This window comes from Ascaphus truei, chromosome 10 (assembly GCF_040206685.1).
Source record: "Ascaphus truei isolate aAscTru1 chromosome 10, aAscTru1.hap1, whole genome shotgun sequence".
In the NCBI taxonomy this organism is placed as follows: Eukaryota; Metazoa; Chordata; class Amphibia; order Anura; family Ascaphidae; genus Ascaphus; species Ascaphus truei.
In genome coordinates, this window is record NC_134492.1 from 20,767,047 (window position 1) to 20,782,092 (window position 15,046).

General features: G+C 43.3%; 1 protein-coding gene across 2 annotated transcripts in view; it reads right to left on the reverse strand.

Annotated features, from left to right (window-relative positions):
* Positions 1-11,074, reverse strand: part of AKR1A1 (aldo-keto reductase family 1 member A1) — a 29,556-nt gene extending 18,482 nt beyond the window's left edge. The window contains exons 1-2 of one of the 2 annotated variants that reach the window (XM_075616131.1): positions 10,910-11,074; positions 934-1,029 (exon numbers count right to left, since the gene is read on the reverse strand). In XM_075616131.1, the coding sequence (XP_075472246.1) occupies positions 934-1,023 (90 nt within the window). In that variant the 5' untranslated portion in view covers positions 1,024-1,029; positions 10,910-11,074. Of the gene's footprint in view, positions 1-933; positions 1,030-1,335; positions 1,405-10,909 lie in introns of those variants that run through there. The other variant, XM_075616130.1, reaches the window with a different exon arrangement.
* Positions 11,075-15,046: the final 3,972 nt, after the last annotated feature.

Here is a 15,046-nt window from a genome sequence, read left to right on the forward strand (position 1 = left end):
GGGTCTCAACTGGTGACACATTATTAGGAGTAGGAAAATAACAGTAAAAATATAAATGTACCCCATGCACAGATAATCATGTTACAAACTGCACACATCTTTTTTTTTAAAGCAAATCCAATGCAGAATGATGGAAAGATATGGTTTTAAACAATATTAAAGAAGCAGGCAATTTTGTGGGTCTGCACCCTCAATCTGTGCAAATGATCCTTCTAATTAGAGCAAAAGGGGCTTATTCTATATCCGCCGCAGTGGTTAATCGTGCCGTTTTGGGGAGAAATTCCCCATTGAAATCAATAGGTCATTTTGTCCGAAAAACATCCCGAATGGCTAATGCGATGGATATAGAATAAGCCTCAAGGTGGCCTATAGTAATTCCAGCATGCAGACTCGTTGGCAGGGGTGCTGTCCTGACTTTGTCTGGTGTCACTTCCTCTTCCCACCGGACCATTGCCTCACTCCTGAGGAAAGTCCTGCTCCTTTCTCAGTTGGGTTGGATGGACGTAGAAGACATTAGTTGGCCAGAGGAAGTAATAATCTCAAATACTACAAGTGAAGGAATAATGTTATCTGGGACTCTGCTGTCCGAGTAGAAGAATTTTTAGAGGTTGGAAAGTGTATGTAGTTACTTTACTTTCCGCCTCTTCACCCACAGATGGGTATAGGCGACTTCCACGGAAAACTTCACTTTAAAAAGGTCCATGGAAGTTGTTTAGCTGGATATACTCAAGGGGACGCTAGGCTCAAGGGTCGACAGAGCCCATTTTGTGAGAAACGGGGGGCGCCAAGTGAAGGCAGGGTTGTCAATTGGTAATGAGAGGCTCTATATGCGCATTAAGTAGTTACATTCAATATTTTTAACTCTGCAGTTGGATCGCAATAGTGAACGGTAGAGGCGAGTGATTGGATCCAGAAATGAGAAATATAGCTCACCTGACCAGGTGCGCTCTTCCAGGTGCCCAGACCAACGAGGGGCATCTTCTGGCCAGTGTGCAGAGTCTCACACTCAACAGCAGCCGCCATATTTACCTGTAATTACAGAAGATAAAAAATGGATTAGCATAACTCATTTTAGGTTGAACACACTAAATGTGCATAATTCACAACAAAGCTACAGCCAGTGTGCAGCCTTCTTTTCTAAGAAGCAGCACAGAGAAAGCAGCCAGGATCAGTCCTCAGAGCACAAAGTTATCCTTCACTCAGTGTTTATTTTTTATGTGATCATTATACCCGTGTATTCCAGGTTTTTAGTACATTTACACTAAGTGCTGACTATCTGCTAAGTGCTGTCTACAAATAACAATAGATAATAAAGAGTTGATAACACCAACACACCGAGGCAGTTTCCAAAGAATGACCCAGAAAGTCACTAATAAATACATGTTTCATTAGTTTTTTCTTTTAGCTCTTTTTCTGCCAGTGGTGTCTGCCATGCATTGTAAGCATGTCCAGCAGCAGAGAGGCTAATGCACCCAGCACTGTTACACTAGCTGTCTGTCTCAGCGATGTCTTCACCAAGATAAATCCACTAATACATCAAGTATAACCAAGTAAAAAAACATTCACATCTGGGGCCAAGCAGAGCCAAGATATTTACCATGCTTGTCAGTTTAGATTACTGTTCAATTCTGCAAAGATTGCCAAAATCCCCGCAGGAGTTATACTGCCACGGTAGTATACGTTATTCACATGACAAGCAGTGCGGTAAAATAATGTGCAGCGTCACTATGATCTAATAAGATCGGTTTGCTGAACTGTGTTAGCATTAACAGTGCCTATGCCGCCTCCGTTGTTAATGAGTTGTAAAGCATCCTTTGATTTCTATAGCAGGTTTTAACCCACCTTTGGAAGCTCTCCGTATTTTGATTTGTGACCATTAAAAGACAGGAAATTATATACTGAGTGGGGCCTTCTTTATCTGATCCGGTCAATTGATCAGTTCTGAATGTTAAAGTGAAGGCAATGTTGGTAGGGTGTTGACATTTAAGGCAGTAAGACACCTTCCTCCAACAAATAATAATAATGATGATTTCTACGTTACAATTTTAACAGTTGAAGTGATATCATCTTCCCTTAAATCGCTCTTCTCTTCGGTATAGAGAAAATAAGTACTGTACTTGATACTAACAAGTCTACAAGACCCGCTCCCCAGGCAGACACATTGGGCATATCTAGTACTGTAGTTTCAGTTTGAGGCTTTTAGTGGTAAATCCTGGCTACACATTCAGCAGCATGTTCATGTTATTCTGGTAAGGCGGTACTGTACTATTTTTTTCAGACCATTATGTTTGAACCCCCCCTCCCCCCCCCGAAGTTTTCAATATTGTAGTTACTGGAAATAACATCAAAAACAGTGTAACGGGTATTCCACCCCACCCAATCTCATATGTAGTGTGGGTGAGTAGAACATGTAGTGTTACCGGTGTGGTGCGTATACCTGCAGGCTCACAGGAGGTCTGAGCCTCCGCTAATGAGAGCCTGGGGTGAATCCTTTGGAACGAATCTTCTTTTACAGCGCCTCCACCTATGTAGGATTCTATGGACGTGTAGAATGACCCTACATAGGAACCCAATTAGAAACCACACACAGTCAGTGATTATATAATAACTAAGGAATTTACTTATGAACATAGAACATATCATCATCCATTACATAACATCATAACCTGTGTCCCTCTCACGAGGAGACACTACCCGTGGTGACGTCTCGCAGGACGATTCCCCGACATCAGGTGATCACACCCAGTGTCCCAAGAACCCCACCCAATGTCCCGTACTCCTACAGAGATAGTCACTGGGTGACTGCGCAGTCACTAAAACCTCTAGGCCTGTTGGTGCACATATAATATTGATACCTTCCGAGCACTCCGATGCTCGGGCCTGCAACACTCTTCTCAAAGGGTCAGACGTCCGTCTGATCCTTTCCAGGTACTCTGCCGGTGGACCCCAACGAGGGTCCCACCGCTCCACGGGAACTGCAACCGATCACGGCAACACCAACCGCATGGGAACAGCAACCGCCGCTATCAGCTTTCTGCCTAACTACTTCTAGAGTGACAGCAACCCTAACCTAGGGCCTGTCCCTGAGGAACCGCAACCTGGGATGGCTTGGGGAAAACTCCTAGGGCCTGTGGAACATTAACCTGCCCCCCTTCCCCTAGCTACCCAGTCTCAACTGTAACTGCTAATCCTAACAGCCTAACGCACCTGCAGCCAACACTCAGCTCACACTGTCAGCCTGCAGACATTCACACACGCTGCACACACTGCGCCCAGCACATGCAGCGACACACACACAGCTGGCAATCGTACACAGCCACCTGGATCCCGCAGCAAATCATCCACTGCACACACGCTGTGCCTATTTGCCAGTGCGCACAGCACTATCCGCTGTGGCACTGCCAAACCTGCACCTTACACACACTAAGGGCGACCTCCCTATCTAGGGCCGTCCCTTATCAGTTACCCACTAACCTGGTGGGGAGTTGGGGCCTACCTGGAGGGTGAGGGTACCTATCTGGATGCAGGAGCTGCACTCACTCCCTGCATCCTTCCTTCCCCTTCAGCTCCTCTGCTCCAACTGACGTGACTCATGCAAAGCCCGGGAAAATGTATCTCTTTCCTCCAGGGCAGTCCTACAGCCCTATTGGCTCCTATCAAGCACCTGGTGCCTGCCTCGCTATGCCTCATGGGAATTGTAGTCCCGAGGCCCTTACTATAACATTGGGGCCGCGTGCGCTCCTCCCCTCTGCCTACACTAACTCCTAATGGCCGCCGCAAGCTCTCCCTATGCTTCCCTACTCTCGCGCGACCTCCTAAGAGCTGCCTTAGCTCCCTACCCCTATCTGCGCATGCGCGACCTATCTGGGGCTCTCCTGCCCTCGCGCGATCACTGCGCATGCGCGACTTGAAGCGCAATGGCGGCGCCCTGCTCTGCGACCGCCGGGACCTTAGAGACGCGATCGCGGCCTTAGCAACGGCCCGATCGCGTCCCCGGCAACCGGCCGCAGGCAGGAGAAGCCGCGCTGCTCCCTGCTCCAGCCCCCACCCTTGGAAGCAGCCGTCGGGTTGTTCAGTACCCGCGATCGAGCTGCGCCAGGGAAGGGGGGTCTCCAGGAGCTGCTGGGGACCAGGGTTACAACAGTAATATTAAGAGTTTGTGTACATCCCATGATTTGGGAGTCCGTGGGCTATGTATAATTTCCTTACAAAAGTTGGACCTTTTTGTCACACTTTGATTAATTGCTTGTTGACATTTTTCAATGTTTTGTTATTGGTATTTATTGTTCAAATAAACTTATTGTTTCTTTGAGGGGTTACAGAAAAGCTTCAATCAGCCCCCTTCCTTCACCACCTTCCACGCCCCACCCACCAAAAGCCTATACGAGTTGTACTCATATCATGTTAGTATCTTGCCCCCTAAGCAGGTCCTGCTCTTTAAAAAAAATTCAAGTGTTAAAAAACATTATTTTCATAATACTGTAACTATGGCTTCTGAGGTTACCATGGTAACATTTAGACTGCCCTCTGCCCTTCGTTTTAACCTCCACAGACACTGAACATTTCAATCACTTATCTCCTGAAAGAAGCTTTGCAAAGGGCAAGAAGTGAGCTCCTAAAGCACCTGTGCCTCTGAAAATCAAAACATTGTTTCCCCCTAGGTTTGAAGCAGGGGGTCTCGGGACTTGACTGTGTTAATTTCTGCTCTAGGGGACCCCCTGCTCCCCGAAATACTTATAGGAGAAGGTGCCACTCCCGTTTAAAAGTAATTCGGGCCAATAGGAAGACAGTAGAGAAATTCATGGCTTCCTATTGGCCCGCGGGATGTGGGAACTTTAAACCGCCATATTGGGTGCCCAGCTGGACCTGATACTGGGGGCACCTCCTGTATATGGGAAAGCAGGGGGTCCCCACCTAGTAAGAAGTAAATGAAAAAAATAAGAGGTACTGGTTCTTTAGGTATCACATGATTGCACCGTCACTGATGATGTCACTGATGACATTGCATTAATAACTTTGCAAGTCTTAGGCCGCGCTTATAGTGCTGGCAACGGCGATGTGACGTTGCCCGAAAACAAATGCATTGCCGCCGCATAGTCCACGCGACAGCGACAAAGCGACGTCGCTCTGTCGCCGTCGTGAAAACTGGTAGCCGGCAAAATTTGATTTTTCAAGGGCTGTCGCGTCCCGTGACGGCCCTTGAACACCCGTTGTGTCGCCGTCGACGGCACTATAGGTCTTATAGTGCTGGCGACGCGACGTCGCTTCAAAACAATTGTATTGATGCCATCGCGTGCGCTTATAGTGGACGCGACGGCGACAGAGCGACGGCGCTACCAAAATCCTGGTAGTCACTAGAATTTGATTTTGCAGAGACTGTCTCCCCATGTGACTGCCTATAAGCCAATCACATAGCCCATCTGCCTTCCCCCTTGCTGACGTCACTCTCCTTGTAGCCAGCGACGTCTCCAAACCTGATTACAACTTTCGCAATGGCGGCGGGTGACGTCATCGGTCGCGTTCCCGGCACTATAAGCGTGGCCTTAGTGGCAAAATCTTGCCGTGTTGGCAACTCCACCAACTTCCGCAGAATCACAACACAGACACGTTGCTACAAGAAGTTGGGTTTTGATTTAGCATTCCTTTTTTTTTTTTATCCTCTAGACGTGAGAAACATAAGAGATTAAAAATGATAGGTACAGAATGTTGTTTTCAGTTACATTAAACACGCACAAGCTTAGTCTTGCAAATGTGAGCGAGTATACAGAGGTGTGTGTTTGTATAGGAGCGCCTCAGGTTAATCAAGGTAATAAACCTCTCCTGTTGTACAGGAAAGCAAACAGACTGAAATGTGGCCCACGATGCAGAGAATTGTATAGTGGTATTCAATGTACAAACTCTTTATGTGTAGCATTTGAGAGGAACCTGACCGACCTCATTGTACTGATTCCACTATGGACTTTGCTGTAAAAATATCAAATAATGTAGAAACTTTTAGACTAATCAGAGTATCCAGGCTGCTAAACTAGGGCAAAATTGTTGATCAAAAGCATATTTATCAAAGAAAAAATAATAATCTCACTGCTTTCTATGGGACTTTTAAAAATAAATGAAAGCACTGTTGTCCCCCCGCCCCAGTTTTGATCAGCTTTAACAAATCACAACAGAGAAACATCAGAGAAGTAAAATGTTTTCCAATGAGGAGAACCTGTCATACAATAACACACCGTTTTCTGTAAAATGTGTGTTTTTAAACCAGAAATTCAAAAAGGGATCAATTACTTTTTTCCCTGATTGGCAGTTCCCACAATGTAGAAAATCTCTCTCTCTCTCTCTGCTGTTCAAGAGACATTCTTTTCCAGCATTTTGGAAGCTGAAAATAGTTTTGTTTTTTTTAGCATGTTCATGTATAGCAATGCTAGTTTTACAGAAACATTTTGCAGGCTTTTTACTTTTTTGTGCCTGAGGCACAGGGAGATAGGGTGACCTGCCCAAGGTCACAGGGAGCCAACACTGGGAATTGAACTAGGTTCCCCACTTTCAAACTTTCAAACTTATTTTGCTAGTCAGTGTGTTTACTCACTGAGCCACTCCTTCTCCCTAGTGAAGCACATGCTCTGCAATGCATTGTTATTTCCGCTGGCATTGAAGCAGTTAAATATAGCCCACAAGCCACCTGAGGCATATAGATGCATCCATCTCCCATCACTACATTGTTACCACATCAGTACCTGGCTGCTTCATCGTGTACAAAATGATGTCTCTTTTTTTTTTTTTTTCAAAGGCTGAATTGACTATTTTTCAAATACAATCCACATTTATATGGACTTATGTTGCTGAATTTGAACCTACATCGTGCATTAATAAAATAAATAAAAACCACAAATATGTTGCTATGTTTCAGGACAGGAAAGCTTTATAGAATCTTGGCAACCCGCTCCGTGTTTTCCGAAGAAGAAACAAGCGCCACATTTACTTGGATTCCAGGAGCTGGAGATGTTTTCTCCCCCGTTTTAGAATTGTGTTCCCAGCATGCACCGGGACATCCACAAAAAGGTGATTCGCGTGAGCCAAATTATTATTTTATACCATCTTAATGTAAACATGTAATTAGCTGTAACATCTACGTTTTTGAAAGCCACTATCCATTAACCCGTTTCTCTGCCAGAGGGGCGAGCATTGCATTGTGCGGCAATGTTATGCTGGGCCCTGTGGCAGTGAAAGAGTTAAATTTATTACCTCAATAACAATCCTTTTAGTCTCTCTTCTCACTTCTACCCCTCTTTTCTTTTGTCTGTTATACTCCCCATGTCATATTTCACTGTGGCTTTTAATAATGACATTTTTATTTTTTAATAAATTGGTCGTCACATGACCTTTGTTGTATTCCTAAGGCACGCGGTTATAGTGCCGGCGACGTCGCCCGAAAACAAATGCATTGCTGCCGCCACCGCGTGCGCTTATAGTAAGCGCGACAGTGACAATGCGACGGAGCGACCTCGCCGTCGTGAAAACTGGTAGCCGGCAATATTTGATTTTTCAAGGGCTGTCGCCTCATGTCACGGCCCCTGAACCAATCAAATGCCCGGAAACCCGCGACGACAACGCCCAGCGAAATATAACTTTTGCCTGTGGCAATCGACGGCACTATACGGGCGGCCTTAGAGCGTATATATCCCACTTGATGTTGTGTTAACCTTATATGACTCTATACGTATGGAAAGCGGTGTTCATTTTTTGTCGTGTTTTAACGTTAAACAAATGATTTAAAAGTCAAGGTAAGCGTGTATGCAAGTGTATATTTGAGTTTGTAGAAAGCCACAGAAAATGTACATTTAACGCTATGCAGTGCATTGTATGGCCTTTTTCATGAAGCGGTTAATGATCTGGCTGTCCTCAGTTATGTATTCATTAAATACCAATTCGGATGTCACTGACTTTGCCAGGACAGTACTTAGAGATTCCACACACGCTGCATTTAATACCGTGCCAAGGGCAAACAATTATTAACAACCCCCCAAATTGATAACTGAGTATGGAGAACAAAAGGACCATCGCTTCTTTTCTGCTTGTTCCTGGGAGAAATGTGAAAAAGTGCAGAGGTCCTTTCAGGCACAATCACAACTAGCTGAACAAGTATAAACACCTTATGCTTTCAGCACAGAGACGTAAAGGTATTTCATGGGATCAAGGATAAAGTGTTGGGAAAGCAGTTCATTAATGTTTTTGAATGGCACTTTCTCCGCAAAACAGAACATTGCTACATAATGACACTAATTCTAACACAATCCCAGTGTTCGCAACTCTGTGGAGAAAATAATAGTTAAAGTAATACCCAGACCCTTAGTAGATCTTGCATAAGAAGTCTGTGTTATCCGCAAAGGAATAAGCAACATGAGAGTAGTACGGTTGTAGAGCATTAGGGATATTGGGTAGGAATCTGTAAGCTTTGGTACAAAGCAATAATGTTGTATTGGGGATCTGGTATGATGCAATGTATCAAATTATAAAATGCTTTAAAGCTGTTTACAGGCATACCCCGTTTAAGGACACGCACTTTAAGTACACTCGAGAGTAAGGACATATTTTCAATAGCCCCATACCCGTGTCCGTACACTCACTTCGCGAGTACGGACACTTATTCTGCACTACTGACCGCTGTAGTAGTGACGAGTTGATTCCCTTCGCCCAATAGGCAAACGGCAGCTTGTGCATGCGCCTGACAGCACGTCCTGAACAGCAATACCGGCTCCCTACCTGTACCGAAGCATTGATAAGGGGGGGGGAAAAAAGGTTGTGCTTCACTTTAAGTAAATTTTCACTTTACATACATGCTCTGGACCCATTGCGTACGTTAATGCGGGTTATGCCTGTAATTATACTCAGCATTCTTTTACACTGCAGCATGATAAATGTCTGGTTGGAGGATGGTTACCAATGTGAACTGCTACTGTAAGTACTAAAGGATTATAATATAACCCCATGATATGAGACGTACTTAGTCACATCTATTGTACCTGTTTTACTGATTAAAACATGTATTATAAAAATCTTAATCAAGTCTTACATAGTTACATAGTTACATAGTAGATGAGGTTGAAAAAAGACGTGCGTCCATCAAGTTCAACCTATGCTAAATTTAGACAACAGATACTTTATTCTATATCTATACTTACTTATTGATCCAGAGGAAGGCAAACAAAAAACCCCATTAAGGGGAAAAATTAATTCCTTCCTGACTCCAAGAATTGGCAATCGGATTAATCTCTACTTTTGATGAAGTGCATTAGTCAGATTGTGAATGCAAAAAGGGGGAAATAATAATAATAATTCTGTTACACATAGAATTTGAACGCGTCCAATTACAATATGTCTATCATTTACCTCCTCCCTAAGTACCCCTATAAACTACCCCCCAGAAAACAAGCTGATGTACCTAGGGCAACAGGGAACACTTTCCTTGACAAATTGATGTGTATGGATACATATTTGTATCTACAATTGTTACTTTAACGGCAAAAAGGGAATTTGCTTCTCTTGATATACAGTGCTTCCCAGTCCTTTGTGTGGAAGAAAACATTTTAGATACCACATATACATGATGGGGATTATGTTGATCCCCCAATAAAGGGTTGATTAACTCATTGGGTGCCAATGGAGCAGGCATTGAATTGCCAGGACTAGGAAAGAACCATGCAAACCCCATGGACCAGTTCTGAGTACTGGGAATGCATAGCTTCTGGCTGTGAATCCCGCTGGGATTTTTCACCACCTTATAGTGTGTGATCAACAAACTGCCCAATTATTCCAGCGAATTTCCTTTCAGTCTTTTTTTTTTAACATCCCTGAGTTTAATGACAAATGAGGATACAATATTAATTGCAGGAGGTAAGAGGTACTTTCACAAACATAAGAGTATATAAACAACAACAGGAAAACAACAACAGGAAAACCACAAGTAAAATATTTGAAGGAACCCTCTCAAATCCTTTTTAATGAATATACACTGTGAAGACGCTTCCTTGTGCTGGAGGAGATTTTAGTCCCATTCATATGAATAGATCTGATCTCTTCTCCAGCACTGGGAAACAGCATGTTGAATAGGCTGAATAAGGAGGGCTGGTGCAAACGCATGTATGCGAATTCTGCAGCTTCCTCCCAGCCAATGCCCAACAATAAATAACAGGAGTCTTAGTTTCAGAACGAGTGCAGTGAAATCAATGACACTGACTTCGAGTCTGGTTCAAATCCCCATGTCAGTTCCTTGTGATCTTGTGCAAGTCACTTTATCTACCTGTGCCTCCAAAATTATATTGTAAGCTCTATAGTACAGGGACTCCTTGTGCTGGAAAATTCAATGTATGGCGCTGCGTACACTGTCAGCACTATATAAGAACAAATAGTATTAGTGAAAACTTTAGCAAACAACGATTCCTTCGATGTGTTTACTTTATCTACTGACTTGTCACCCTAACTGCCACATCTACTAATGCCTACAACTAACTAGGTAATATCTGTTGTAACCCATCTTATGCAGTGTCAAAAGTGAAGTCAATAATATAGGTTTCCCAGCTCAATGTTACATGATGTGCCTAATCTTGGATTTTTGGTGTAAGGGTGGATACAAATGTGGGTCTTTGTACTTCATACTCAGGGCAGCCCTGCCCTAACACTGGAGGGTGACATTTTCCATATGCCAAGACAACCCTGTACTCCCTCAAACAGGATTTATATAATCGTGTGACAGAGAAAAGGGAGCTGTCTGCAATTCATCTCTTTACAAAGTGCTGCTCTCCCCCCAGCCACACAGAGGGACTCTGAGTACCCAGGAGCCTCACTGCAGAACAGAGCATCAAATAGCAAAGCTGCTCCCCTGTTACTCAGCAAGAGATCTCCATGCAAAACTCACCCTGAGCTGCTCCAGTTCTGTGAAGTCAGCACACCAGGACCCTGCACCGAGTGGTTCAGCTGAGGCTTCCGTTTCCGCCTCTTTCTGGAGTGACTGTGCCAGGCTCAGAGCTGTGTTCTTGGCATCTCAGAGGCTGTGGGATGAGAGAGGGCAGGTCCCAAGAACCAAACAATATGTAACCCACAAAGTAACTGTGTAACCCGCCCCATGCTGCACTGTCAGCTTGTTTGGAAGGGAAGGAAACAGGAACAGGATTTTAACCCGTTGACCTCTTCTTTGTTGCTGACCTCTGCAAAAAAAAAAAATTGGTTTATTATTCTCTGATCACCAGAACAATGAAGAGATCAGGGGGCACTGCCAAGCCGGATCTGCATGGAGTTGTTAGGGGGAAATGCATGTGCTAATGAAGTGATACATTGCATTATGCCTCCTTGCTATCATTTCCCCCGCTTTCTGTACAGTAATAAAGCCTGGCAGTTTGGAGATGACAAAAAGACTTGCATCACATGCATAAAACGTGATGAGAAAATTAGGCAGTCAGGCGCTGACTGCACAGATTGATGCATGGATACTGGCGCAAAATGTCATTATCACATGTCCCAATGTATCTTACGTTTATCATTCTCAGAAACACACGAGCTCTTTGCTTCCCTATACTGTACTTATTAAACTTGACATATATTAAGAAAAAGCCAAGATGACTCAGCGGGGCCCCCTAGTGTCCAAATACTGCAAACATTTTATAAATAAATAAATAAATAATTTACACCAGAAATCTGCATATTTAACTGTAAAGATACAATACAACTGTCCATTGAGTTGTCTATGGGCGTAAACCCGTCACTTTGACAAAAACAGCAACAATTATATAAATGTGTTATCAAAATTATAATATTGGTGTGTGTGTGTATATATATGTGTGTGTGTGTATTTTTATATAGCGCCAACAGCATACGCAATGCTTTACAAAAGCTTGACCCTACCTATCACTCGAATTATCACCCTGTCTCTCTCCTGCCTTTTGCCTCTAAACTCCTTGAATGTCTTGTATCCTTTCGCTTGCTCCATTTTCTCACCACCTATTCTCTCCTAGATCCTCTACAATCTGGTTTCCGCACTGTTTGTTGTACCAAAACAGTCCTCACCAAAATAACTAATGACCTACATGCTGCCAAAGACAGAAGTCACTATACTCTGCTCATATTGCTCAACCTCTCTGCAATAGTGGTAGAGTGGGGCAAAGGTGCACTGCAACTGGAGAGAATCTTGAGAAAATAAATGTCATGGGAAAACTCCAAAGTAAAATTGAGGATGTTTAATGAATAAACTCACAAGGAGATGAACATGACAAACGCACCAACGTATTACAAGCACACTGTCAAGGTGCCACATTCTCCTCTTACATTCACAATGTAGCTAAAACCTGTAGTTTGACCTCAGTAACATTGCAAAGATACGTCCTTTCCTCTATCGCTCTACTGCTAAAGCTCTAACGCAGGCCCTCATTCTCTCCCGTCTGTAACCTCCTGCTCTCCGGCCTTCCCGCCGCTCACCTGTCTCCCCTACAATCTATCCTAAATGCTGCTACTAGAATCACTTTACTCTCTCCTAAATCTGTCTCAGCGTCTCTCCTGCTGAAATCCCACTCCTGGCTTCCTATTAAACTCTGTATCACTTAAAAAAAATGATCCTCCTCTCTTTTAAGGCTTTACACTGCCCCTCCTTAAATCTCAGCATTAATTTCTCGCTATACTCTCTGCCCGACTGGTGTTCTGCTCAAACATGTTTTCTGTCTACCCCCTTTGTATCTAAAGCCCTCTCCCATCTAAAACCTCTCTCACTCACTACTCCACACCTGTGGAATGCCCTTCCCCTCAATATCCGGCTAGCACCCTCTCTCTCCACCTTTACGACCTTTCTTAAAACACACCTCTTTAACGAAGCATATGAGTAGCCCTGTTAGCTGATACTACACATCTCATATGCACTGACCTTGGCACCATGCCGACGCACTTACAAGAACACCCTCCTTCTGTCTGTGTAAGTTCTCCCCACTTATCATTTAGATGTTATATTATATGGGTTATAACATTATGTCACATGTTTTACTGCTGTAAATACCTGGATGGGGCTATATAATTAAAGATATACTGACAATACATGGAATTATAATAAAAGCGCAACAAACATAAAATCAGACAATAAGAAAGAAAATCCCTGCACCGCAGAGCTTTCAATCTTTCAGGGGGTCTCGGAGGGTTCTTGGCTGTCGCATTAAATGGAGAACTTCATTATGAACGTGTGAGCAGAGCTCTGCTTTGTATCTCTGTAGGAGACCTGCACTTTGAAGATATTGTTTGTCTCATGGTTACTGTGCCACACCTACAGTCACTCCTTCCAACCATTGTGGCCAAGCACTGCCATCTACTGCACTTATTCCCTCACCTGCTCTCTCTAAATCTCCTAATATACCACTTAGATTGAAAGCTCATCCGGCACAGGGATTTTCTTTCCTATTTTCTGATTTTGTTTTGGAAAAGGTTTAAGGCAAGAGATAGCAGTAGAGAAGGAGTGGCTCAGTGAGTAAAGACACTGACTGGCACTGAGTTCGAAAGTAGTGGAGCCTGGTTCAATTCCTGGTGTCGGCTTCTTGTGACCTTGGGCAAGTCACTTTATCTCCCTGTGCCTCAGGCACCACAAAACATAGATTGTAAGCTTCATGGGGCAAGGACCCGTGCCTGCAAAATGTCTCTGTAAAGTGCTATGTAAAACTAGCAGCGCTATACAAGAACATGCTATTATTATTATAGAAGGGGAGGAAAGGAGACAGTTATGAGCAGAGCGCAGCAGATGAGCAGGGACAGGTTTGTTTAACCTTTTCTATTTTGAAGTACCAGCAATGCACCCCTCTATCAGCAAAACGGTTTATGTATTAAGCTAAGCTAGCGAGTCCATTGATGTAGTTAGTACAATGTTTCATATTATATTGGTGTCATTCCAAATGAATGCATTATTCATTCGATTTTTAATAAAATATTAATATTAAAATAAAATAGCATGTGGCGTTACACACACTGATGGCCACTGGCAGATCTGATGACTCAGCTGCACACTCATCAAAGCCCTGCCTACAATCTTCCAATAATGCACTAGAGTTAATAGCATGCACCTGCATGTATGTAACCAAGACAATGATATACAGTAAAGTCATTATCATCTCTCCTTTGAGAAGGGTGTTTTCTGTTTCCTATAAGGTTTCCTCCCTGATGAGAGAAGAGCATCAACTGTCCCACCCCACAACAGCAGCATAAATGGGGAGATATATAACTCTAACTTGCACTGTCCTGTAGAATGTTGTGGGGAGCGAATGCGTTAGCACCTGGAGTAAAAGGAGCTTATTTATGAATGCAGGAAATTCTGCAAAATCCTGGAAAACCATTGCAAAAAAACATATATGCAGCTATTATTTTATATAAATATATACATTCACATGCCTACACCATCTAATTAGGAAGACTGTTTGCCTCTCACTATGTTTCTTATAATGATATGTGAACAATTAAAGGTAAGATTAAATTGACTATTCCTATCATGAATGATACACAAGTGCAGTGCTTTGTCAATTTAACATAGAAGCAAAAGCTAAACCAGCCTATAAATTAATAGCTACTCTAACTTAGTGTTCAGGTGTTATTCAAATCTTTCAAACAGACCCAGAGGTAGCAACAATATAACGAACAAAGGTAGATTTCATGAGGATAGTTCCATTTATTTTGCCTTTGTCATATTATAGATTATCAAAAGGCAGAATCCTCAAATTCAGTTTCTCCTCCTGCAGGGACAGTCTCAGCTCTGTACAGAATGACCTTGACAGGACTTAAACTGATGCTATAACATTCTCAAGAAAGGTAGAAGAAGTAATTTTTGTGAAGGGAAGGGGTAATCGGAATACCGACTAAAATAAAATGTTACTGTAATAGGGGACTTATCCCTGTTGAAGAAACTATCTCTAAAAGCCAGGATTTTTATAGAGACAGTCCCTTCTCAGATGAGCTTACAATCTATGATTTTGGTGCTCGAGGCACAGGGAGATAAAGTGAATTAAAGGAGCTGGAGCTGGGAATTGAACCAGATTTC